The 25,579-nt window shown below is 49.9% G+C and overlaps 1 protein-coding gene across 3 annotated transcripts in view; it reads right to left on the bottom strand.

Annotated features, from left to right (window-relative positions):
- The window catches only part of HDAC7 (histone deacetylase 7), a 45,868-nt gene extending 21,115 nt beyond the window's left edge, over positions 1–24,753 (bottom strand). The window contains exons 1-5 of one of the 3 annotated variants that reach the window (XM_056798378.1): positions 24,148–24,753; positions 4,673–4,723; positions 981–1,165; positions 794–884; positions 376–478 (exon numbers count right to left, since the gene is read on the bottom strand). In XM_056798378.1, coding sequence (XP_056654356.1) covers positions 376–478; positions 794–884; positions 981–1,165; positions 4,673–4,723; positions 24,148–24,166 — 449 coding nt within the window. In that variant the 5' untranslated portion in view covers positions 24,167–24,753. Of the gene's footprint in view, positions 1–375; positions 479–793; positions 885–980; positions 1,166–1,686; positions 1,948–4,672; positions 4,724–24,147 lie in introns of those variants that run through there. The other 2 variants (XM_056798379.1, XM_056798380.1) reach the window with 2 other exon arrangements.
- Positions 24,754–25,579: the final 826 nt, after the last annotated feature.

Below are 25,579 nucleotides of genomic sequence, written 5' to 3'. Positions count from 1 at the left end.
AATTGCACGCTGGCTAGTGGGGGGGGGGGGGAAGAAGAGCATGAGTCATGTCAATTAATTAATTAAAATATTTCAATTAAAAATAAAGAAGAGAAAGGGAAAAAAAGAAATAGGGAGTTCATGAGGGCAGCTGGGTGGCGCAATGGACTGAGAGCCAGGCCTAGAGACAGGAGGTCCTGGGTTCAGATCTGGCCTCAGACATTTCCTAGCTGTGTGGCCCTGGGCAAGTCACTTAACCCCAATGTCCTAGCCCTTGATGCTTTCCTGCCTTGGAATGAATGCTGTGTATTGATTCCAAGAGAAGGTAAGGGTTAAAAAAAAAAAGAAAGGGGGAGTTCCTGCATATGGCGGGAGGGGAGGAAAGGGAAGGCTCACCTGAAGGGGATGTTGGAATGGGTAGTTCTTTCCAAGGCTGCCTGCTGTTTCTTTAGAATGACTTCAGCCAATTTCTGTTTCACAGCATGACTGGCCACAGCACCTGGGGGGAGGGGGGTTCCTCAGGACACTCTGTCCAATGCCCAGCTTAGGCCCCTCCCCCCCAGGTCTTGCTGATCTTCCCCTCTTCAGAGCCCCCCCCCCCCCCAGTTTAAACCCTCCCTTTCTGCCTGGGAATCAATACTGTGTATTGGCTCCGAGGCAGAAGGGCAGGAAGGGCTGGGTCGTGGGGGCCCAGTGACTCGCCCAGGGTCACCCAGGCCTGAGGGGAGCCCCAGACACAGGCTGAGGACAGCCACAGGCCTTGGGGCAGGGCCAGAGAATCTCCCACCCGGCCTCCCCTCCCGCTTCCATTTACTCCGCTTGCTCTTGTCCTTGTGGAGAAGCTGCCGCAGCTCCTGCTCTTGGTGGCCTCCTGGCGCCTCCGGGCCCGCAGTCTCCAGGGAGAGCTGGGGAGGGACGGAGAAAGGGGAGCAGAGTGGGGGGGGGCAGGCGGCTGGCCGAGGCCCACAGGGGGAGGGCGGACCCGGGCCGGGGACCCTCACCTGAATGTGCTCCACTTGCTGATGCTGGAGGCCGGCGAGAAAGAGCTGATGATGCAGATGCTGGGAGCGCTGCAGGGCCAGCAGAGTCGGCTCTGCCGCGGGCTCCACGGGGGGCCTCTGCCCCACCCTGAGGTCCATGGGCTGGAGCTGAGGGACGGGCAGTGCTGGGCAGAAGCTGGAACCGGCTGAGGAGAGAGCGGAGCCCCATAAAGGCCGGGCCCCTCCCAGCCCCTTCGGCCTCCCTCCCCAGGACGGACGGGCTCCCCCCCAGACCCCTTCCCCCCCCCGCCCCCCCCCCCCCCACGGCTCCTCCTGGGCCTCGCTTTCCCCATCTGCAGCCCGAGAGAGCTTTCCTCAGAGCAGGCTGAGGCTGCTCCCTCCCACTTACGCTGGTCAGGCTTCTGCCTGGGGGCTCCGGGGGGCAACTGTGGCCACAAAAGCAGCCATTCAGTTCCCCTGGGCCTGGGCTCACGGAGTGCCTGCATCCTCCAGGGCCCTCGGTGCCCAGGGGCACAGCTGCCTCTTCCTGGAGCGCCCTCCCCACCCACAGCCAGGCCAGCCCCTCCATGGTGCCGGGAAGGCTGCCAAGGTCTTGGGTGAAAATGGCTATTTATAGCCAGCTCCCAGAGCAGGTTCGGTGGGGAGGAGGGAGGAGGGAGGGGAGCGCCCAGGAAAAGGGAGGGGCTGTGGAGGGTGCCCGTCTTACCTGGGCGCACGGCGCAAAGCTGAAAAGCCTCCGAACGAGGGGGCGCCTGTCTTTTTAGCAATTAGAGGGGGAGAGGGCAGACTCTGACTCGGGGACTTCCCCTCTCAAAGCAGAGCCCTTTTCTCAGCAGGTTTCCATGTTTCAGAGGTGCCCCGGCCCTGGGAGGCTCAGGGGATCCCCCGATCCCTCAGGCCCCCCAGGCTGGCCCAGGCAGCAGTCAGGAGACTGGCCCCGGGCCTCTCCGTTCCCCAGAATCCCTCCCTAAGATGCTGGGTCCGAGGAGGGCTTCCTAACCTCTTTGGCGGCCTGGAGAAACGGAGGCACCCCTTTTCAGAGCGATACTTTTCAAGCGTGGCGGCTCCGGTCGAGGATTTGACAAGAAAGAGCCCACCCTTGTCTCCTTCCAAGTCCAGAGATCCTCTGGGCTAACCTCAGACGGTCTCTAAAGCTCTTTCGGTTCTTTGGTCCAGGACCAAGACCAGTGCAGTCGAGTCCAAAGACTCAGGCCCGCAGCTCGGCTCTTCTACCTCACTGCGGACCGGTGTGCCTTGGGGAAAGCTGCTGAGTCTCTAGGCCTCCTCTGGCCTACTCTACGGTCCCTGCCCGGTCTGATCTAGGCTTCCAGCGTCCCAAGGAAAGGAGATGGCTGGGCCGCAGGCTCGGGAACGGCCTTCGGGACGAGCCCCGTGCCCGGGACTCGAGTCCTTCTCCCCCCAGAGGACCCCCACCTTCACACACTCCTTAAGTTCTGAGCGCAAGAGGCAACATCAGCCTACTAGCTAGGGAGCCCTGGGCACGTCACTTAGCCCTCTCAACTGTGACACGAGCTGGAGAAGGAAACGGCAAACCTTTCCGGTATTTCTGCCCAGAAAAGCCCAACTGGGGTCATGAAGGGTCAGAATGACTGAAAAATGACGGAGCCACAACAAAACATTAATAGCCACCACTACTAATAAGTAAAACTAATAAAGGGAGGGGCGGTGAAGGGACTTTATTGTCTCTTATGCAGGCTTTATAAGTACGACCTCATTTGATAATAGCATAATAACATTAATAATAATAGCATTTATCTCCGTAAGTTGTGAAGAGCAAATGAGATTATATATATATGCGTGTGTGTGTGAAGTTCTTTGCAAACTTTAAAGGACTAGCCCAATCCACTCATACCAACTGACTCGGCTAGAGGGCTGCTCAGGTTGCCTGGGAGAAGGAATTCGTCTCAGGCCCTTCCTCCCTGATCTATGCTCATGACGTGCTTCCACAGACTCTCTGTTCCAGTTAAACAACTTCACTCACTGTCCTTTGAGCACTCCACGGTGTATTTCTGACTTCATGCCTTTGCTCACATAGCTCCTCTTGCCTGGGCAGTCCTCCTTAACACTTTGCTGGTTATCTCTACTCTATCCATTCTTCAAGGTCCAACTCAAGGCCCCACTCCTCCACGATGTCTTACCAGATCTCTGACACTTACACTCTGTACTACTCATTTGGCGCTTTCCCTATCTCCCTCAGGAGTTTCTAGGCTCTGCCCCCCACAGCAGCTCGAATGGTGTCATACACGCACCAGCAGAGTGGCTTTCCTTGTTACATTTCGCAAGCAGGAGTCAGGACGATAGGTAGCTCCTTTTGCTTTTCCCTCCCTGCTACTCCGGCACAGAGTCCCTGTCAATCGCCACCTCTCACACTTGTAGATCTCACCCTCAGTTCTTTAAGCAGACGAGCCCTGAATCTTCATATCTGAACCTTACTAGAACAGGATGGATGTGAAAGCAGGAAGGACTGGGGAAGTGATAGATGGGGTATAAGCCAAGATTCCAAGTAGCTGGGAAGGAAGGGGAAGGGGATAAGGCATGGGAGCATGATATTCACCTCCAGAGAAAGAAACAATGAAGCCTGGATGCAGATTGAAGCATACTATTTTTCCCTTTATGCAGCCGGGGAGGGGGGTGCTGTTTGTTTTATATGAACCTTCTTTCACAATATGACCAAAGTAGAAAATGTGTTTTGCATGATCACACATGTATAGCCTAGCTCAGATTACTTTATCTCAGGGGAAGGGGAGGAAAAGGAAAGAGAAAAACAATCTGAATCTTAACATTCTGAAAACATATTAAAATTATTATCATATGTAATTAGGAAAAAATAAAATGTTTTTTAAAAAGACATGGGACCATGAGATAAAGCTATAGGACTAATTGGACTTAAAGCCAGAAGGCCTGGATTGGAGTCTTAGTTTTGCCACTGAATGTTGGGTGATCTTGGGCAAGTACCTTTTCTGAGCTTTAATTTCTTCATCTATAAAATGGGTATAATAATACTTTCCCTTCCTCCTTCCTAGAGTTATTGAGAAGATCAAACAAGATTATGTATGTGAAAGTGCTTTATTATAAAGTGACCTCTGTGTGTGTGTGTGTGTGTGTGTGTGTGTGTGTGTGTGTGTGTATAATAATTGCATCTGGTAACCCTTCCAGCATGGCCCACCAGCAAAATATGGAATCCTGGAGCTTCAAGGAAGCTAGAAAGCAGGAGGTGGGGAATGACAAGAAATAGACACATCGTATATAACCTCTCACACAAGGACTAAACACATATTCCATTTCCCAAAGCCTAAACAACAGAGCATGGATAGATATTATCCTTCTCTTCATCCCCGTACCTTGTCCCTTTATAAAACTTAATAGATGAAAGAAGAGAATCTGTCTTCTTCCCTTTTGAGCTCCCCAAAATGAGGGAAAAGACCTACAATAGCCTATGAGAACCGACTTTATAAGCCCTACCTTCAACCCTCCCCTTTGAAACAAACTGACTTTTCTTGCTACTTGCCTGAAACCCAGAATTCTACTTCCTCATCTCCCTTCCACTCTCCCCAGAGGCTTGGCTTTCCTCCTTTTCTTTTCTATTTTGGAAACTGTGTCAGTTTCCTGTTCTTCCCATGTCCTATCTGTAGCACTTCTCCAAATTCCCAGTCTGGAGGCCCAGCTCTTACCTGTGCCAGTGGGGCTGGGATACTGGGGGCCAGGGCTCACCTGGGTCCCATCTGCAAAGAGAGAAAGATGAGTGAGGAAAAGCTGCAGAGAGTAGAGTAATATTAATGAGGGATTGTGTTTTTCTGTGCATAATGAAAAGAAAAGAAAGGACCAATACTAGGGGATGTTGGGGCTTTCTATCTACCTCAACTTCACATCAGCCTGAGCTCCCATAAACCTGGATTCTCACCCATCAAGAAAAGAAGTAAAATAGTTTACTTTCCCTTCATCAAAGACAGATGTTGGCTGAGGGCAATGTTTCTCAACCCCTCTCCTACCTCTCCAAATGAGTTTCTTGGATAAAAGATTAAAAAAAAACAACCTAGACCTAGAAAAAACCCATTGAAATTCTCTAGCCCCACAGTTCTCTTCTCAAGTTCATGAACGTATTTTAAAAACTATCGTGATCACTCCATTTTGGCAGTTTCCACTGTAATCCTATATATTTTATATTATACATTTTAAAATGTTATTCCGATACCAAAGTCCTTAGCATTTGTCAAATGGTTCAACATCAGAAACGACTATGATTTTATCAGTGGAAATTACATGAACGACAAGCATCACCACCTTTTTTTGTCACTGCATCCCAAGGAACCCGGGGCATTTCCTTCTGTCTTGCAGATGAAACCTCACTGTCTCCCCATTAGAAGGTAAGCTTCTTGAGAGGAGGGACTGTTTTGTTTTTATATTTGTGTCCCCAGCACTTGGAACAGTGCTTCTACTTAGTAATCATATATAAATAAATCAGCTCACGTAAATGCTTCATTTACTCATTTATTCATTCATCCGTTGTCCATAGCCTTAGTGAGGCTGCCAAAGAGGGGTACAACATTCAGAAAGGTTAAGAAACCCAGATCTAATCCAATCCTCTCTTTTAATGGATAAGGAACCAAAGCTGAGAACTGCTTGCCCAACATGATGCAAGGAGGAAATGGCAGAAGGGAGATTCAAACCCAGGTCCATGGACTTACAAATCCAGCCCATTCTACTCTCCATCCTGTAGCAGCCTGGTCTAAAGTGGTCTCACGAAAAGACAACTGTACCATTTTGACCCTCCCTCTCGTCTCATCTTTAGGGTGCCCCTGCCCTGAGACAGTAACGTCACCAGGGTGGGCAGCCGAAAGATGCTCCTATAGTTTGAATGGGGAAATGCTTGAAGTGACTCACAAAGGAGGGCGCTAGATGTCTGAGACTTCTGGTCTTAGCACAGTGGTAAGGGCTTAATAAATATTTTACCTAGAAACTCCCCATCAATGCAGAAAATTCCCAGCAAATGTCAAGGAGAATATCCAGGGTCACACTGCCTAAGTTGAACACGTCTTCCTGACTACCACAATTTTCCTTCTCAAGACTAGTAACAACACTTTGTATTCGTGTGACATTGAGTGATTACAATGTATTGACCTCGGTGGATCCTCCCAAGGTTTACAGAGACCACTTTGGGTGGTTATTTAATCCACAGTATTAGCCTCATGTTAAAGGGGAGGGAACTGAGGCTTGGAGAGAGATCATAGGTGACTTGCCCTAGGTCACAGTGGCAAAGCAGGGGGGGGGAGCCCCGACTTTAAGTTCCTGGCCACCTCCCCTAAAATCAGCATGGACCTTTAGAGGTGGGCACTTCCTCTGACCCTGTAAGCAGATGCCCTTCCCCAGGGGAGAGTTCTTTCCTCACTCTGGGATTTAGCAAGACCCCCACCAGAAAATAGGAGGTGACGTGACGGCTCGGGGTCCTCCTTTCATCATGACTCTTGAAAGACAAGCCAAATCAAATCATGGTAGAGACCAAGGCTGAAGTGAAAATGCCAGTCAGTAATGATCAGGAAAGCTGGAGATGAGTCAGAGGAGGCATGAGAACTAGGAGAAGGGAAGTGAGGTTTAAGTGGCAAGACAGGATGTGACTTGACGTACTGGGGAGGACCCTTAGACTGCGGCCATCTCTCACTGACCTCCCTCTCCCCTCCCCGGGCTGCCTTGCGGCAAAGAACAGGTTATCTTTCCTAGGCTGCTGGACCCAGCCACTTCATCTTAGTGCCTGGGGAATGTGCTGGAACCCAGCCCCAAAGTACTACAGACTTGCCTGGCACCTGAGAGCTCTTCTGGAGAAAGGAGAGAAGAGACAGGTAGGGAAGAATGAGGCAGAAACCCAAGTTTGTGTGCAGGGGAGAGGGGGTGGAGAGGGAAGGAGCCCACGGCAGTGAAAGGACTTAAGGGAAAAAGCAGGGATTCAAAGAAGGATATAGGCAGGGCCCTGAATCTTGAACTGAAGTCTGGTTATCAGACAGGGCACAGCGGCTGGCTGGAGAGGTACTAGGTCCAAACTTCCTTTACCAAAATGAATGGGGTGTTGAGTCATGTCTTGTCTTCCCCATAGTAAAATTGCTTAGCTTAAGCCTAGAGAAAGGGTGAGAGAGTGGGAGAAGTCAATGGGGCTCAGGAGAAAAGGAGAAGGAATGGTGCTTAGGGGAACACGAGCCACCCTGGTGCCATTTATAGAAGCAGCTAGAACATTTTAAGAAAGCCAACTGGCTGGTGCTGCTTTGTTCTGGTTTGCCTCTTAGCAGCAGCTACTTCCAAAGACTGAGGACAGAGAACTCCCTGAGGGCACCATGCTACTTCAGGTGGCCATCTCAGGGCAAAGGAGAGTACAGAAGCATGCTTATCCCTTCACTGTCCCCCTCTCTCTTAAATTTCCGCCTCTTGTTCAGCCCCCTAAAACCCACCAGAAGCACTCCTGCCTTAATTTATACTGCTGGGTCTGCCTGCCTCCTTGCCTATCCATCCTTCCAAGTCCAACTCATGTACCATCTCTTCTTTATAGCTTTCTTTGAATAATTCAGTACAAAATGATCTCTTTCCTTCACTTCCTTGACTTTTAATAATCTTGATGACTCTCAATTGGGGAAAGGCTGAGCAAAATGTGGTATATGATGGTGATGAAATACTATTGTGCAATAAGGAATGATGAGCAGGATCATTTCAGAAAGAGCTAGAAAGACCTCCGGGAACTGATGCAGAGTGAAATAAGCAGAACCAGGAAAACATGACACACAGTAACTGAAATATTGTGGAATGATCAAATGTGACCGTTTTTGCTACTAACAGCAATACAAGGATCCAGGACAATTCTGAGGGGCTTATGAAAAAGAACACTATCTACCTCTAGAGAAAGAACTGTTGGAGTAGAAATGCAGACAAAAACATATGATTTATCACTTGTTTATCTGAGTATATGATTTGGGGGTTGGGTTTTATAAGATTATTCACTTATAAAAATTAATAATATGGAAATAAATTTTATGTGATAATATATGCATAATCCAGATTGAACTGCTTGTCAACCCTGGGGGGGGGGGGAGAAGAAGGGAGGGAGAATACACATAATATCACTTTGGAAAACTTACGTGGAAATTCATTATTAAAATAAAGATTACAAAATTTTTAATCTTGATGACTTCCCATGGTTCCATGTACCATGAGTTTGGGCACTTAACCATGGATTGGTGTTGTGTTCTTTTTAATCCACTCATTTTGTCTCCCCATCTAGATTTTAACTCAGAGACTGTGTTCTCTTCCTCCATATCTCTAAATGCCCCTACCACATACCAATAACAGATACCTCATACTTCTTTGTTCAATTAATACACATACTCCTTCCTAGCCACTTGCTCTAAAATCAACGTAGATCTTTAAAAGTTGGTATTTCCTTTGACAATGAGAGCAGATGCCCTCCTCCAGTGGGTTTTCCCACTCTGGGATCTATGAAGATCTCCATTTTCCCAAACAAGCTCCACCTGATCCCCCAACAGAAAAGATGAGGTGACTACCCCTGGTCTTCCAGGTCCACCTTTCATCCAGACTCCTGAAAAATAAGCCAAATCAAATCAACATCCATCCAAAAGGCAACAGGCTCTGCAGAGCATGCAATCACTTATCAATCTCTCTCCACTCCTCCTCCACTTTGTTCCAGTCCAACCACACCAGGTCAGTGAATGTCACCAGCTTTGATGCCTTGGAATTCAGCCAGATTCCCCAGAGCTCCTGCTCAGGCCTGGTAACCCCATGCATCAGGCACCATCCATGCTTTCTCTCCAGGGAGGAAAAGAATCAATGGCCCTGAACTCTGAAGTGTTTGTTACTGGGCTTGAAAAGGATGTTTTCTAACGACCTAGCTTATAAACAATGCTCAAAAAAGCCCTATGTGCTGGCAACTGGGGCTGCTTTTCTGAAAGCAATTCCTGGTGAAATCATTTGGCATCCCTGAACACTGTGCTCAGCTAGGAAGCTTGAAGCCATACCGGGGCAGAAAGGGAACCCTGGCAGACACCTTCTTCCCTTTGTCACACAGGGGAGAAACAAAGGTCTACAGTGGGAAAACAACTCATTGAAGGTTTTTAAGTTTAAAACAGAACCAGAATGTAAACACTGATTCTTTGGGATACCTTGCTCTCTTATCATCTCCAAAGAAACGTTGTTACTTGCTGTTAGGAAGAGCTGAAACAATGAGTAAAGAAGGGAGTAAATAGGAACACCCAGGGGATGAGAAAAATGGAGGTGGAAGACTGAGGTGGGGTGGGGCAAAGGAAGAAGGGAAGCCTTGCCAGCCCAGCTCATCAGAGCAACTTGTGGCACAGGATTCTTCTGTCTCCAAAGAGCCTTCCTTTCTCCTTCTTCTCTCACAGGGTTCCAAAGAGGAACCTTCTCTCCCCTCCCTGGAGAGCTGAACCCCAACGTGTCTAAGTCTTGCTGAGCTTGCGCCCATTGAAATAGCCTACTGACTCCACAGCTGGGTTACCTGGCCACTTGGCTACTGAGCCAGAAAGCCCTAGGAACTCATGTCTCATCTTGCCCTGAAAGATCCAAGCACTTGCTGTAGGAGTGCCCCAAATGGCAGCAAATCGCCTCAGCAGCAACATGTCTCCCAACCTCAATCCCCTTACCCTTCACTATCGTCCAATTCTCCTGCTCCTTATTTGTGATCCAAACTTTTGGCTGTCGTCTCACCCACTCAGCAGTCAGAAGTGAGGAAGGTGAGGAGAAGAAAACATCACTGGCACTAACATTCGCCTAGTAAGTAAGCTTCAAGAACCTGCCCAGGCTCTAGCTGATCACTTGGGTCTTCTTGGTTTTGCCACACACCAGAAATATCTCGTCTGCACTCTGGTGCATAGCAGACCAATAGCTCAGGTCCTTTCCTATACTTCCAACCCATCAATCAATCATACCTTCCCTTTTTTAGCTAGGCAGCTGGCAAGAGGCAGGGCAATCTGGGATCAGAGAGGAGATGCCCCCTAACCAAATGAGGGGGGAGAAAACAAGCCTAAGAGGTTAGAGTTTTGGTTCTTTAGCTCTGGTTGAAGACCCCCCTTCCATCTTTCTTGGATCTTGTTTCTACTTTTTGACTGGAAGGTCCAGGATGTCTAAGGGGTGAGAACAGTTATAAGGATTTAGAGCTGGAAGGGACCTTAGGAGCCATCTGGTCCAACCCCTTTAATTTCTAAATGAAGAACCTGAGGCTCAGAGAAATTAAATGACTAGACCAAGATGATATAGATGATGATGGGGGGTTTGAACCTACCTCTTCTGATTTCTAACTCATTATTCTTTTCCACTGCACCATGTTTGCTCAGAAACATTTCCCTGCCAGAGGTTGGAAGACATCTCAGGCATGAGCTGGTTTCAAGAGGGATTCAGAAATCCTGCCTCCCAAGATTGTGTCACACTAATACAGGAAATTAAGGGATAGTCTGTGCTAAGAAAGAGGCCATTCTTCCTGTAATAGGGCAAAGGGTGGGAAGGGAGTTGAAGAAACAGATCATAACGTAGAAGTCTTTGTCTTTCATGAGGAAGGTTTGTTAAAATTTAGGTCTAGGACTTTCACTTCTTGCTCTGCAGTCTTCTAAACTCAAAATGCCAGGAACTGCTAGGGAAACCACCTGGTTGCCACAAATGGCCATTCGCCAGCTTCCTCTCCCACCTGGACCTGTCTGCTCTCTCTCCACCTGGCTCTATTTCTTTCCATCTCTGGTTCTATATGTTTCTGCCTACTTTGTTCCTTCTTCTCTATTTTCTCTTCATCACCTCTATTTTATCCTCCTTCTGGTCCCTACCGGTTTCATTCTTCCCCCTCGTACTGTTCCCATTTCTCTTCTCTCCCCTCCATTTGCTCCCCCTTTTCACTGCAGATCCATCTACAACTTCCCTCTCTGCACACCACAATGACCATAGTGTGGGCCCTCATCACCCATCTCCCAAACTACTGCAATCACTTCCTACTAGGTCTGCCTCTATCCAATCACTCTCCTCCTCCAAGCCCTCCTCTACGGAGTTGCCAAATTGATATTTATAAAGCAGAAGTCTGCCCATGTCATTTCCCTGCCACTTCTGGGATAAAATACAAACTCTTCTCTGGGATTTTTACAAAGCTCTTTACAACTTATCCAATCTATCTTGCCAAGCCCATACACATACCATTTTCCCTCACACGTTACATTCTAGGCAAATTGGCCTATTTACTTGTCTGTTTCTGAGCCTTGGCTCTATTGGGAATGCTCTCCCTTCCTCATCTCTGCCTCTCCCTTTGAGTTTCCGCTAACATGCCAGTTTCTTAGAGATCTTTTTTCAAGATTGCCAAGCTTGTTAGTGCCCATACCCCTCGCGATGTATATCTATTTTGCATATATCCTCTATTTCTCTTAGAACACGCTCCATTCCCTCAGTGCACTGTAATCACTTTGGAGGGAAAGACCGTCTCCCTTGTGTATTTCAGTCCTCAGAACCTAGCTGGTCCTTCATCCATCATTTCCATTTTTTCTAAGTCAGCAGACGTGGGCCAAAACATAGTTGAAAGTTGAGACTAGAATGAAGACGAAGAATAGGATCTTAGAATTTAGTGCTGAAAGAGACCAATCTAATGGCTTCATTTTATAGAGTCCAATAAATCTCAGTCATCAAATAAGCAAATAGGAAATTCTTGCTCTTGTAAGAACTGTTTTTATCTTTTTTATTCTCAGAGCTATCTGACACATCTTGTTGTTCTGTTTAGTTGTTTCAGTTGTGTCAGATTCTTTGTGACCCCATTTCCTTTTCCAGCTCATTTTACAAAGGAAGAAACTGAGGCAAACAAGGTTGAGTGACTTGCCCATGAACGTACAGCGGCAACTGAACCCAGGAAGACTCATCTTCCTGACCGGTATACTATTCACCATGTCATGTAGGCACTTGATACACGTACGCTCAATTTATGACATGAACGAAGCATGTCTGTCATGAACTGAAGGCGAGCTAAGGTCAAAATGTGGGACTATATTTTGAACAATTCAGAACGATGGCCAAACAGTCAATGAATATGCATTTATGTGTCAGGCACTGTGGTGAGCACCAAGGTAGGCCAAAGACCATCCCTGTTCTCAAGGAAAGAAAATATGCAAAAATATCATCAAGATATAGACAAAGTAAATTGGAGGTACTCAATCAATTATTAAATTAATAGTTAAATTATTAATTAAATACTCAATCAAGACTTTTCTGCCAAACAAGCATGGGACAATGAAGCAATGGGAAATAAAGGAATAGGAGCAATACTGTTTTTGGAAGGGGAGAGGGTGGGGAGAAGCTGTCAGATGTTCCCTATGTCCACCCTGGTTTTACTGTACCGATCCCCAAGTCCCTGATGGAACCCCGAGTTAGTACTTTGGGGGTGGGGAGTGGGACAGAGTGTTGATGCTACCCCCTTCATGCCCCTGGTCCGTCTAGCTGTGTTAAGTCATCTAGGAGAGTCGACTCTCCTGGTATCAAAGTAGGGGCTGGGGGGGCTGGCATCCCACCCCAAAGGGGTCGGCAGGACAGAAGCACCCGTAGAGACGGAGGGTGGAAGAGATCGTGCTAACGGCATCCACAGCAAATGAGTGGGTCAGCCCAGGAGAAGGCTCAGGCTAAGCCGGGCTGAGACTGAAGAAGCCAGAACCACGGCAGTCTGGGAAACTGTGGCCAGCAGGTATGGCAGCAGCTTTCTCCCACGTGGGCTGCACCCTGCCCCCTCCATGCGCCAGCCACCTTTGAGGCAGCCACAAGGGAGTTATTTTTAGCCTGTGACACCTGGGTATTTTGCTACCTCAGGATGTCCGGTTTGGAGCCTCTTTCTGGGAATCCCACATGCTGCTGTTGTAAACAGCCCCACGAGGCCAGCAGTGTCGGCTGGGAGCCTGGCTGGCCCCTTCTTCTTGCTCCCGCTTAGCGTGAGTCAAACAGGAAGTGGCTGTAACCATGACAGTGGGAGAGAGCGCTCCATGGGGGGTGGGAGAAGGGCCTCCTTGGCTCCCTGCCCCTTGGCATTCATTAAGCAAGCATTTATCAGTCAACAAGCATTTATTAAGTGTCTACTATGTGCAAGCCAATATGCGAAGCGCTGGGGGATACAAAAAACATATTTTAACAGGCCAGAAGAGGGCAAATAGAACTATATCCACAATAGAGAGAGTTACACAAAGTAGTTAAATATGGTGTAGTGTGAGGGGGCAGGACAGATGCAGGTGGGGAGAAAGGGATCAGAATGCAGAGCTCTCCTATTGGCAGCAAGTGCCAGCTGGGAGCTACCCAATCTGCCTATGCCAGGGGCAGTGCAGCTGCCAGCTCCAAGACATTGAGCCTTAGGAAAAATCAGCATTGGGTAAAGGCTGAGGTCAGGGACCTCAAGGAAATCAAAGGGAGCCCAAGGAAGGGTCAATCTCAAACATGAAGAACAGGCTCCTTCGAAGTTGCTACTATTCTCCCCATTTTACAGATGAGGAAACTGAGGCAAACAGGGAGCCATACAGCTAGTCAGTGTCTAGGGTCAGATTTTAATTTCTCCATTTCCAACCACCCCTCAGCCATAGATTTCCCCGCAGTGAGCTGGGAGAAGGAATAGGGGCTGGAGCAGAGGATAAGAAGCACAATGATACTCCCTTTGGATATTCAAGACAAGAAACCTTAATCTGGACTTCTTCCACAAGAAGGTCTGTGGAGCCCACAGCCTTCTGGGGAATATTCCTGAGATCTCTCTTCTCCAACCCTGACAAAACTGGCACAAAATGGTTCTGTCCCATAAGCTAGATAGCTTTGGGGTCTTTTTCATTCCTGATAATCTCCAGGAACAGCTTCCATTCTGTGCCCACAAACTGGGAAGTTTGTTGTGATTAAAAGTTACGTGTTTCCTATTTTAATCAAGTTTTGAGTTCATGAGTGTCAAAATCTGTCTCTGGTCAAAGGAAATGAACCAATCATTTTCAAAGGAAGATTTGCAAACTATCAACAACCCTATGAAAGGCTGCTCCAAATCACTAATAATAAGAGAAATGCAAATTAAAACAACTCTGAGGTTTCTCTTCACACTCAGTAAACTGGCAAAGATGACCAAAAAAAAATGGAAATAGTCAATGATGGAGGGGCTATAGGAAGGCAAAGCACACTGATACATTACTGATAGAGCCGTGAATTAGTCCCATCATTTTGGAAAATAATTTGGAAACGTTCAAGAAAAGTCACTCAGCTGTTCATGCTCTCTGACCCAGAGATCCTACCACTTTGACTGGAGAGGTCAAAAACAGAAAGGTCCTATATATACCAAAATACTCATAGCTACCCCTTTTTGTGGTAAGGAAAAAAACAAAACAAAACAAAACCACAAAGCAAAATACGGGATATTTCCTCAACTTCATCAATTGGGAAATGGCTGAATAACTGTGGTATAAGAATGTAATGGGTCATTACTGTGCAAAGAAACATGGGAAGATGGATTGAAATGACAGAGTGGAATAATAAGAAAAATAGGGGAAAAAGAAAAAAGAATGATTACAATAATGTAATTAAAAAGAACAAAAAATATGAAATTGGACACCGAATAACTGTAATGAATAATCTTGGCCTTGGAAAAGGGATGAAGAAGTGAGCCACCCTCTTTTGAACATCGAGATACGTGGGGGACTAAATGGTACAAGCTGTTGCATACAATATCACTATGTGGGGTTTATTTTTTTTAATTGTTTTTCTTTGTTATGAGAGAGGGTTTATAGGATGGGAGTCATATGACTGTGATATAAAAACAAAATGAAATCAAACTTATTTTTAAAGTTTAAAGCTATTCTATCTTTTTATTCCCCTCTCATGTCAAGGATGCATGAGCCAACCAGGGAGTGAATCATAGGATACGAAGCTGGGAAGATCCTTAGAGATTATTTAGTCATATATAGGACCTTACTGTAGATATGAGGAATCGAGGAGATGTGAAGTGACTTGCTTAGGTTACAGAACTGGAAGAGACCTTCTTCGAATGAAGAATCCTTTTTACAACTTTAAAACACAGCAGTTTGAAGACCCCCAACAGAGTATGTGTGCAGGGGGGGACTCCACTAACTTAAAAACAGCCCATTCTATTTTTGGATCATTCTAATTGTTAGGAAATTTTTTGTTTCAATGAGCCTAAATTGTTACTTGGTTTCTTTTTTTACCTTCTCTTTGAAATTGGGGGCTGGCAGGCATTATCAGTCCAGTCACTCCTTGAAGCTGTTTTTCTAAATTGTTTTGGAAGATTGTTCTTGGGACATGGAGGGGGGATTAACTGTCACACAGGTAGGTCCTCTGAGTTCAGTGTTCCTTCCATTACTCAGGAAGTACATAAAATCTCCTGGCTGAGGAGGATTAGTATATGGTGTATTCGTATATAAATGATATAAATATAAATATTACAGATCACTTACTTTTCCTTGGTTTTTAAGCTTCTGCAGATCTGATTCCTGACTTTGAGCTTGAAAAAAACGACCTGCTTTTACTCTGGACTCTCATATTTACGTCTTCTTGGTATGATCTGTCTCCCTGGTTTCTGACCATCTTCATTTAGGCCCAGACTTTCCGCCTTGCCTTGATAGTTCCTATTCACTGGGCAACCTTGCCTGCTCCTTCTAGCCTAGCTTTAGTGCTTAACTCCTAGCCCAGCATCCACAGTCCATTGCCTCCCCCATGCTAGGAGGACACTGCAACTGTCTAGAACAAAAGCTTCCTACCTCCCAGATTTGTGCCTAAGAACCAACATGTTTCTGGATCTCCTTAGGGAAGAGGCCTCCCACTCCCTGTCTCGTCTAAGACAGATGTACCCTGAAGCATGCCCTGGGCAGGGGATGCCAGCTAGTTGGCAGAGGTAGCTGTACGATGAAAAGAGAGCTCCATTTGGAGGCTAGGTATCAATTCCAGCTTTGCCATTTTTTTACTTCCTGTTCCAATGTGGGCAAGTAATTCTACTTCTCTGGACCTTGTTTCCTCAATGATCCAATTAGGGGCTTATATTAATTGACCTTTAAGGTTCCTCACAGAGCTAAATCTAAGCTCCCATGACCCCCCCTTGCCCCCCCCTGTAATACAGTTCAGCAAACATCCATCCCATCCCAACTCTACACCTCCCATCCTTCCCACACCAACTGCACTCCTTACTCTTAACCTCATGCTAGAGGGAAAGGCATTGGCCACTGTAGGAACCATTGTCCATCCTAAGAGACGGACAGTCTCTGTATTCTCTCTTCCTTCTCCCGAACCATAAAGGAAAACCCTTAAAGGGGCAGCTTTCTTCACGACCCAGAGGGGATGATGGCCACTCCATTTTCCTAGGCCTTCTCATTTCTATTTTCTCCCTCTGCTCAGAAAAGCAAACAAAGTAGAGATCATGCCACGGGTCACTGAGCAAATCTACTGCCCTCTGGCTTTGTCGTTCTCTCCTTTTTGTTCCAGGATCTCACAAGCCTTTACAGAGTTCTTCTTGGTGTCTAATTTCAGTTCTTCTTGCTGCATAAGGCTTCTATTACTGGCAGTTCTCCTTTCCTCCGGCTCCCTCCTGGCCGTCTCAGGCCCTCTCCTTGATCAGAATGACCCGGCTGGTAAGCTCGAGGACAAGGAGAATTTCTTCTCGTTTGATTGTACCCTCGGCACAGGGCTGGGCACGCAGCGGACACCTAATGACCGCCGAATAGCACTCGTGGAGAAGGGCTTGGTGCCCCTTCAGGCCCCTGTTTAGCTGGAAGGGCTCTCTTGGGGCTGCCCAGATCAGTTCCTGGAGTGCTTGCACGCTGGGGCTCCAAGCTGGGGCCAGCAGAGGCTGTTCCATTCCTGGACCTTCCCCAGAAGGAGGGAGCAGCCAACCTGCTTCCCAGATCCAGGTGGTTGACCCCTGGCTGACTTGGGAGACCTGCTTCGTTAGGAGAGGGCGGAGGGTGGGGGGGAGAGAAAATGTTGGATCCACAACAAACTTCTGGCTGCTGACGTACCTGCTTTCCCAAGTCCCGCATGGGTGGAGAAGCCTGGCTTGGGGAACTTGGCCTAGTTCTCCCTGCGTATGAGGGCAATCGTGGACCTGCCTCTCCCCTCACCCCACCCTCAGGCGGTGCTAGTCTAGGACACCTTCAGTCTGGCTGTTCCCTTCCAAGGAGGCCGGTTCGGGGGTCCCCCCCCCCAGCTCCCCCCAATCAAAGCTCCCCCACTTCCCGACAAGCTCCCTCCTAGACCATACCTGGGCGACAGATGGGCCCAGGTGAGGAGTTCAGAAGCCAGGGAAGGTCCCCCCCCTCCCCGCCCCCCCCAGTCTCAAAGGCCTAAAAAGGAGATTCTGTACCCTGGGCCTGACATGAAAACAAGCGTTTCCTGAAATGTAAATCGCCTTCATTCCAGGCCCAGGAGGGGCTGGTGGGAGCCGGGATGGGCCACTTGTCAGTGTCTCCACGGTGACTCAGTCCCGGGTCTCGGGGGAAACGCAGGGCTGGGGCAAACAGCCCTTTTTCATCTCCACCCCCACCTCCATGCTGCCAGGCTCCACGTTTGCTAACTGAAACCCAAGTCGGTGCTATTTTTAACTCTCAGGCTCCCCCTTGTCCGGGGATCTTTCCCCCACCCCCAGGGTGACTCGCCCCGTCATTCTGAGAACACATTTCCGAATCTGAGATACCCTAGATGGCTGATGCGAGGGCTTCTGGGGCCTAGGCTACGGGGACCGAGACGGAGCAAAACAAGAGCGCCGCCGCTGTGCTCCCGAATTCCCCCGCCCCACTCTTTCTGAAAGTGCGCCCCGGCCCACTCTTCAAGCCCTGCCATCCCGGGCGCTGTTTGGGGCTCTGGCGCATCCGCGCATCCACTGTCGGGGACGCTCTGGCCTAAGGCGTCTCTCCCCATAGGCTCCTCTAGACAGGTCCTGGCTATCTAATCTTTCTGATAGTCTACACTTGCTGATGCCCGCAGGATCCCTCGGACCCACGCCGGGGGGGAGGGCAAGAGGAAATACAAGGGAAGGGAAGCCGGGGCAAGGCCCCCGGAGCCCAGGTTTATCTGGGCCCTTCGTGATCTCGCTAGCCCCCTGCCCTATCATCTGCCAAGGAGCAAAGGGCTGATCTGGCTGATCAGAAGCAGAGCAGATAACAGCCACTTGGGCTCGGTGGGGGTTGCCCTGGAGGTCTGAGAGGAGAACACACTCTTCTAGCCAATCTGATGGGGGGATGAAGGGCAGAGGCTCATGGGGCAGGGAAGTCGGAGGACAGAGTGGATGAGAGGTTCTAGAGGCTGGAGGATGGTGACCAAGAACTCTCCACTGGAACCCTGAAGACACTTCTAGGACAGGGTGACCAGTCTGCCCAGGTTATGCGTGAGGTCCCAGGTTAGGCAGCCCCACATCGTCTGGGAACTCACGGCCCAGCCATTCTCCACGAAGGAGATGGGGACCAGAACAGGCTCTTCTCTCTGGCCTGGAATCCCTCGGCGAATCTGGTCCCTGTCCTATCTTTCGGACTGTCTCTCCTTCCTGAACCACCCTTCTCCCAAGTTCCAAAGTCTGTCTCCATCCCTGCTCTAACGTAGACCCTGTTTCCCCTTTCTGGCTCTGAAGGGCTCTCTGGTGCTGTCTTCTCAGCAGTCACAGTGTTTGTCCTTTCCTCTGGCTATTCTTTTTCTCGGCAATGCTTCCTGTTTAAGATGCTAAGTGAGGGTAAAGGCCTTAGAGTATCCCCAAAACTGCAGAGGAAGCACAACTATCCAGGCTAGGCCCACTAAAGAAGGACAAGTTTGATGGGAAGGATGAGAGGTGGCTAGCGGGAAGGCCAGGGTCCTCAAAGCAAGGCCGCCCCTCCACCACCCTTCCACCCAAGGACCAGCGCCTGGGAAGGGAGGTTCAAGAAGGGCAGACAAAATCCAATTGAGTTTCCTTTTCCTTTCCTGGCCTGCACCCCCTCCTCCTTGGCCCCAAGACTGCCTCCCCAAATGTCCTCCTCAGCCTGATCTAAATCAGTCCCCTGGCCTAACCCCACAACCTGTCTCCTGAGCCCTCCATCACCTTCTCAGGACCTAGAAAGGAGCACCACCATCCCCGGGTGTCACAGGCTGGAGGTGGCCGGAATAGAAATGGTGCTGGGAAGGAGGATGCCTAAATATACCCCAGTGAGAAAGAGAAAATGTTGGGCACAGGAGCTCTGCAAGAGGGAAACTAGTGTGAGCTCTGTGTGACCATAAGGTTCCTGTACACCAACAGCTCTAGCTTTCCCCTGGGGAGGGAAGAATGGAAAAAACCACCTGAGTGTGAAGGGGGCAGCAAAGGAGATGAGAAGAGGGCAGCTCCAGATGAACCAGTATCTGGGCATCATCGTTGTGACATGTGTAAAAGCACACACAGCCCCTGCCTAGCCACAAAGCGATGCTGCATTCTGCGACGAAAAGGGCATCGGGAGACTTCCAGGCTAGTTCTAATGCTGCCATTAACTGTCCAAGGAGCCCTGGGCAAGTCACTTAATGTCTCTGCCTCAGTTTCCACATCTGCGAAATGGAGCACTTACGGTACTTGTATTACCTTCTCACATAGACAAGCTTTGAAAACCTTAAAGGTATCCGGGTGGTACCGTGGATAGAGAGCTGGGCTTGCAGTCAGGAGGACCCGACTTTAAATCTGGCCTTAAACAGTTACTCGCTAGGCATCCATGGGCAAGTCACTCAACCTCTTTGCCTCAGTTTCCTCATGTGCAAAATGTGAATAATAGAAGTACCTACATCCCAGAGGATGGAATGCGATGATATTGATAAAGTGCTTAGCCCAATGCCTGGCAAACAGTTGGTGCTTTATAAATGCTTATTCCCTTTCCCTTGACCCCATATCCATGTCAATTACTTTTCCTTATTAATGGTAGCATTATTCTCTTTTCAGCCCTGCCACTGACTACTTGCATAAGCCTGGGTAAATCACTTAATCTCTTTAGGCCTAGTTGTTTTCATTTGTGGAAAGAAAAGCAAGTTCTCTCCATTCTCTAAGGCCTTTTCCAGCTTTAAATTTTAAGTCAATGATAGCATATTCACACATTTATGTGTACATTCTAGAAATAGGCCCACACCTGCTCCCTCCCACCATCTTTGATTGGCCATACTACTACAGAGATATTATAAAGACCCCAACCTATAGCCCATAGCAACTCAGCACTCCCCTATATGCCAACTGACATGACCTGCACCATATGTGTTTAGATGAGCACCAGTCAGACACAGATAACGCATGTGCTTACACAAACATGCACACACACACATGTACACACGCACACAGTGGCCTGAGTTTATTCCACCCTTGGCACTGGTCCAAGACCTTCTGCTGTTCCCTCCCCCCTCAGAGGAACATACCTGCCCATCTCCTACCTCACCGCACCTGGGAATTAACTGACAAGGGACTCGGTGAGAAAACTGGGCCGAGATGCAAAGTCCAGGGGTACAGTGAGTGTTTTTGACAAGATTCCTCTGATCTCAGCTTAGCAGTCCAGATGGGGAGGAGGCAAGGAGAAGCAGGGCTTCAGAATGCCCGGACTCCTTTCTAGCTTCCTCTTTCCTGGGAAAAGGAGTCCCCATTCCCTGGTGCTGTAAGCCCCACATTTTATGTTATCTAGCTTCCCTCCGTTTTACCTCTCCAAGCCCAGGGGAGAAAGAACCCAGAGAACAGGAGAGAGCTCCCCATTCCCCCAAACTCCTGCCCTTCCTCTAGCCCACTAAACTGCTGTGTATACTTCCCAAGCTCTTCTTCTAGGGTTCCCAATGTTATAGGGGTAGACTGAGGCATCAAGGAGATTAGGATCTGATGGGATGTAAAGATTTTTGCTCCAATACTCAATTCTCTAAGGAATGAGCATTTCCCAGTGTCCTGGACCCCTACATCCCTTTGGGAAAGTTACCACAGAAACAAGGGAAAATATAACAAGGAAGCACAATACCCGGCTAGGTCACCTGCTGACCCAGCTTCCTGCTGTGTTGGCCCTTCCAGCCCCACTGCCTTAGACCCACCCCCCCTTTCCTCTAGCATCAGCCTAGGCCTCCTACTGATGCCCTCCCTTTGCCTGCTTCCTGGGGGTGGGGGGGTACAGAGGATAGGCACAATACCAAGCCAACATCTCTACCTCTTCTCCCCCGTTAGATCCACATAACAACAGTGGCAATATCAAGCCCCCCACTTCTCCCCCCACCTACAGGAAATCTAAGCTTCCTGTCCCAGAGGAAGTGCCCCATCTAGTGAACAGATTCAAAACACACACCCAGTCATAGGGACCTTGAAGACTGGGCAGACCTCCTCCAGAAGGCCTCCCTGACTATCTCACTACATAGCCCCTTCCCCAAGCCCCAGCCCAGCATATGACTGAGGCCAAGCTGGGGTTGTAAAGAGAATATGCAGAAAGGGCACAGGACAGGCTGTTCAGGATTTGGGCCATAGGGAAGCCAGGAAAGAGAAGGCAACATGGACACAGAATGGATCTACAGGGATAAGAAAGCCCTGAGCAGCAAGCCCAATGTAGGTCCCTGGCCTAGGAGTCAGGAACTTTGAGTCCTAGCTCAGACTGGGGAAGGGTGAGCAAATCACTTCATTTCTCTGGGTCTCAATGTCCTCATCTGTCAAGTGAGGAGGTTTAACTACAAGATGATCTCTGGTGACTTTTAGAGCCCCCAAATTCTGTGATACTGTTATTGGGAGGAGGTAACTTGACCCTAGGCTAGCTTTCCTTCCAATCTTCTAGATTCGAGTTGCACATGCCTCTTCAGAGGAATGTCTGGATGCTCCGAGCCTTCACTGAGGCTGGTGACACCATGAGGATCCTCACCTCTCCTAGCACCTGCCTCCCTAGTACATGAGTAGTCCACACTTCCTGGGCTGGCAGTGGGAAAGAGGTTCAACTCCACAGTCTTTATCTCCCTGAAGGTTCAAGTCAAGAACACAAGAGAGTTAGAGAATCCTCATAGTGGCACTGAACTGGACACTGGAGTTCAGATTTGCATGGCTAATTCTAGTCTCAACTGCACCAAAAGCAGCACGCCCACCTTTTTTCTCCCTGTTTATTGATAGGGAACTTAAGGTCCAGAATTAAGGGATAGCCACTTAGGAAGGTTAAGAGAGCAGAACTGGAGAAAAGTCTACCTGAATAGCTTGGACATTCCCATTCAAAAACGACACAAAGACATGGTGCTAGGCATCATTTCCCCTACCCAATCTTTTCTTCCAAGTACCACCTACACACACACACACACACACCCACACACACACACACACACACACACACACACACACCCCACAAAAAAATTGTGAGCTTCTCAAGGTCAGGAGCTGTCTTTTGCTTTTCTTTGTAACACTCAGCACTTGGCACAGTGCCTGACGCATCGTAGGCACTTAATAGATGCTTATTGATTGACAAAAATATTAGACGAGGTCCGTTTTGAAGATACAAGCACAAAGCCAATGATAGATTTGTTCACCTTCGCAGATAATCTTAGCCACAGAGCCAATAAAATCATATGGAGGAGGCTCATTCTGAGTATGACACCATGGGACAACTCTGACAGTGACATAGCCCCCATCGGGGACTAAAGATCCATGGAAGAGTCCCAGTTAGACCAGAATCCCTGGATTCCTAGCATAGCCTCGCTGGATGACACCCCATGGGTCCAGTTCTGTTCTGGGCCTTCTTTGGCCATAAGTAGATAATTTCCCAGGGCCTCCTGTCCCTGGGAGGCTGGGAAGGCCCTGGTGGTAAATTGTTTTACATAATAGAATGGCAAACAGGGCCACGAGACAATGAAGGGCTTGGGAAGCAGATTTCCAAGGCAGGGCCAAGAGGATCAGAGCTTCAGGGCTAAAGGGAGAGGAATGAGAATCCCTCGGGGAATCCTGGACCATCATGGAACTCAGGGAGACTCCAAGAGGAGTCTTTTGGCTCCCCAATGGAAATCCTAAGAAGGCCCCGAGGTTTACAGAAGAGGAAGATTGGAGGCTTGAAGAAGCAGAATTCCCAGAAGTCCCCGGTCCTGGATTCAGTGCCCTCACCCCTATCCTAAATTGCAAGGAAGGGCACAGCATCCAAAAGTGTCCGGAAGACACAGGAGAGAGGACGAGAGCAGGAAGTCTCTCACCAAAAGGTAGAAAAGGAGAGGAAGCCCCCTGAGACGGGAAGGCTGGACAACAGAGCAGGGCAGAGCAGGTTCTGCTGAGGTTCCTGCGCTGAATGGGCCTCAAGGAAGAAAATATGAGGAGCTCGGCTGAGTTAGGCCTGTGGAAAGTCTCCCTTTCCCTTTGCAGGAGCCTTCCCGGGCCTGAAAACACTGTGTTCTGGAAGGAAATGCAGCTGTCTGTGGCCCCAGCACGGGAGACTCTGCTCTACTGTTGCAGACTCAAGCCCATCCCCTCCTCCCCCATCCCCCCCAATACAACTTGTTATTCTCCACCTGCCCTGCCCCAGAACCCACCGTGGGGTGCCTCCACTTCTCACTTTCAGACGCGGGGCTCTAAACGCCAATGAATATGGCCGGGTGGGGGTGGGGGGGTGGGGGTGAGGGTCTCAAGAAAGACAACTCTGCCCCAACTCCTGTGGCTTTCAATATCCTCCTCGGTAAAAGGAGGGTTCGAACGAGATGCTCCCAGGGGTCCCTCTAAACGTCCATGGCTGCACCCCACACTGCGAGGGGGGGGTGTGCCCTAGTGCTTGGGCCAATGGCCCCGGCGGAGGTGATGTCTTACTCAAGGAAGGCACCGCAACACAAATGGCCAGCACTGACGGTTCCACCTCCCCGGCTCCCTACCCAGCTCCCTGGCCTGGCCTGGCCCTCCCCCCACCCCCCCAGGCTCCGGAGTGGGGGATGTGGGACTTGAGTCCGCAGGGCCAAGGGAAGGCAGCCCGCGGGCCTCCCTCGTCCGGCCCGTGGCTGCCCCATCGCCCCGGTACCGGCCCCGATCTGGAACAAACCTCCCGCGGGGCCCAGCCGAGAGAGGGAGCTAGGCACAGCGGCAGCTCTGTGCCTCGCTGCAGTGGGGGGCCAGCGAGCTCGGGGTGCGGTGGGGGACCGGGACCGTGCCAGTGCAGAGCAGGGAGGAGGAGGCGGGGACCTGGGGCCGGGGCCGGGCCGAGCCAGGCGATGTACTCACCAGCACCGGGTCTGTGCATCCAGGGGCCGGGGCCCTCAGAGAAGGGGGCTCATGGTGGGGAACGGGGCGGGTGTGGGGAGGGAGGGGTCGGGGGCGCCGGCCTCACATCCCCCGAGGCACCAGAGCTGCAAAGAGTCTGAGAGCCCGGGAGAGGAAGGGAGGGGGCCGGGAGGGGGAGGGCCCTGGCAGCGGGGCCGTCCGGGTAGGATGACAATGGAAGGAAATGCTTTATCTGAGTCTGAGAGCGGGCCAAGGGGGAGGGGAGGGGAGGGGAGAGGAGGGGAGGAGAAGAGAAGGGAGGAGAGGCGAGGGGAGGAGCGGGGAGGGTGCCTACAGCCAGCCCAGCCCCGAGAAGCCCAGCTCAGCCCAGCCCAGAGCAGCCCAGCCCAGAGCAGCCCGGCGCGGCGCGAGTCCACAAGCCAGGCGCCACACCGAGGCACGAAACTGACGTACACAGCGCGGAGACTGTGCGCTCAGACACACACAAACACGCAGGCACACACGCAGCCGAAACTGGCCATCCTTACAAAGGCATGACACCCGAAGACAGCTGACTAAGGAGACACGACCCAGACAGCACAAACACACCGAGGCCGACGGCAAACCCACCCAGATGTGCGCGGGAACGCGGTGACACACCAAAAGAAAAAACCTCCAGACCAGAGGCACACACCAACGGCCGGGCGCCCGGCCACATACTTCCCATCCACACCCACACTCCAGCAGGCAGAAAGAGCTCTCCACCTGCAGAGAAAGGAAACTAGATAAAGTCTCCACAGCCAGGCGCAGACCCCACGGCCGCTTCCAGGCGAGAGTCCCACGCCGGGAATGCCACCACACACACACGCGCGGGCGCGCACACGCGCACACACACACACACACACACACACACACACAACCCTGCAGGAGAAGTTTCAGATGGGATCCGAACCCCTGCCTCCTCCCCAATTCAGCCCCCTTCCGATCTTCCCGTCTCGGCCAGGGAGGGAATCGCCTGGTCCTATAAAAAGAAAAGGGGGTCACAACAATGTTTATTTTGAACGTTTCGGCTTGTTTTTTTAAAAAGGCATTTCCCAAGGGATCTCCTTCCCTCCTCCTCTATCCTTCCTCTCTTCTCATTCCTCCCCCTCCAATTCCAGTCCCCCCCTCCACCCTCCCTGTGCCTATGAGTCAAACTTCAGCAATGTGCCCAGTGTCTCCCAGTGCATTACAGCGGATTGCAGAAATGTTCCCATCTGTGAGGCGGAATGCAGCTGCCTCGAGTCCTCCCTCCCCTAATAAATCTAGGGCAGGGATAGCCTGTTCGCAGAAACTCCTAACCCCCTCTGCAAACTGGAAGTGGAGGTCAGAGTCAGGGGCCAAGGGCCAGGAGCTAAGGACCTCCCTGCTATTCTCTGTAGCCCATTGGCTGGGTCTCTGGGTAAGCCAGAAA

The sequence above is a fragment of the Monodelphis domestica genome, chromosome 5 (genome assembly GCF_027887165.1).
Source record: "Monodelphis domestica isolate mMonDom1 chromosome 5, mMonDom1.pri, whole genome shotgun sequence".
NCBI lineage: Eukaryota > Metazoa > Chordata > Mammalia > Didelphimorphia > Didelphidae > Monodelphis > Monodelphis domestica.
The sequence above is the reverse complement of the archived record's forward strand: the minus strand, read 5'-3'. Positions and strand labels throughout refer to the sequence as shown.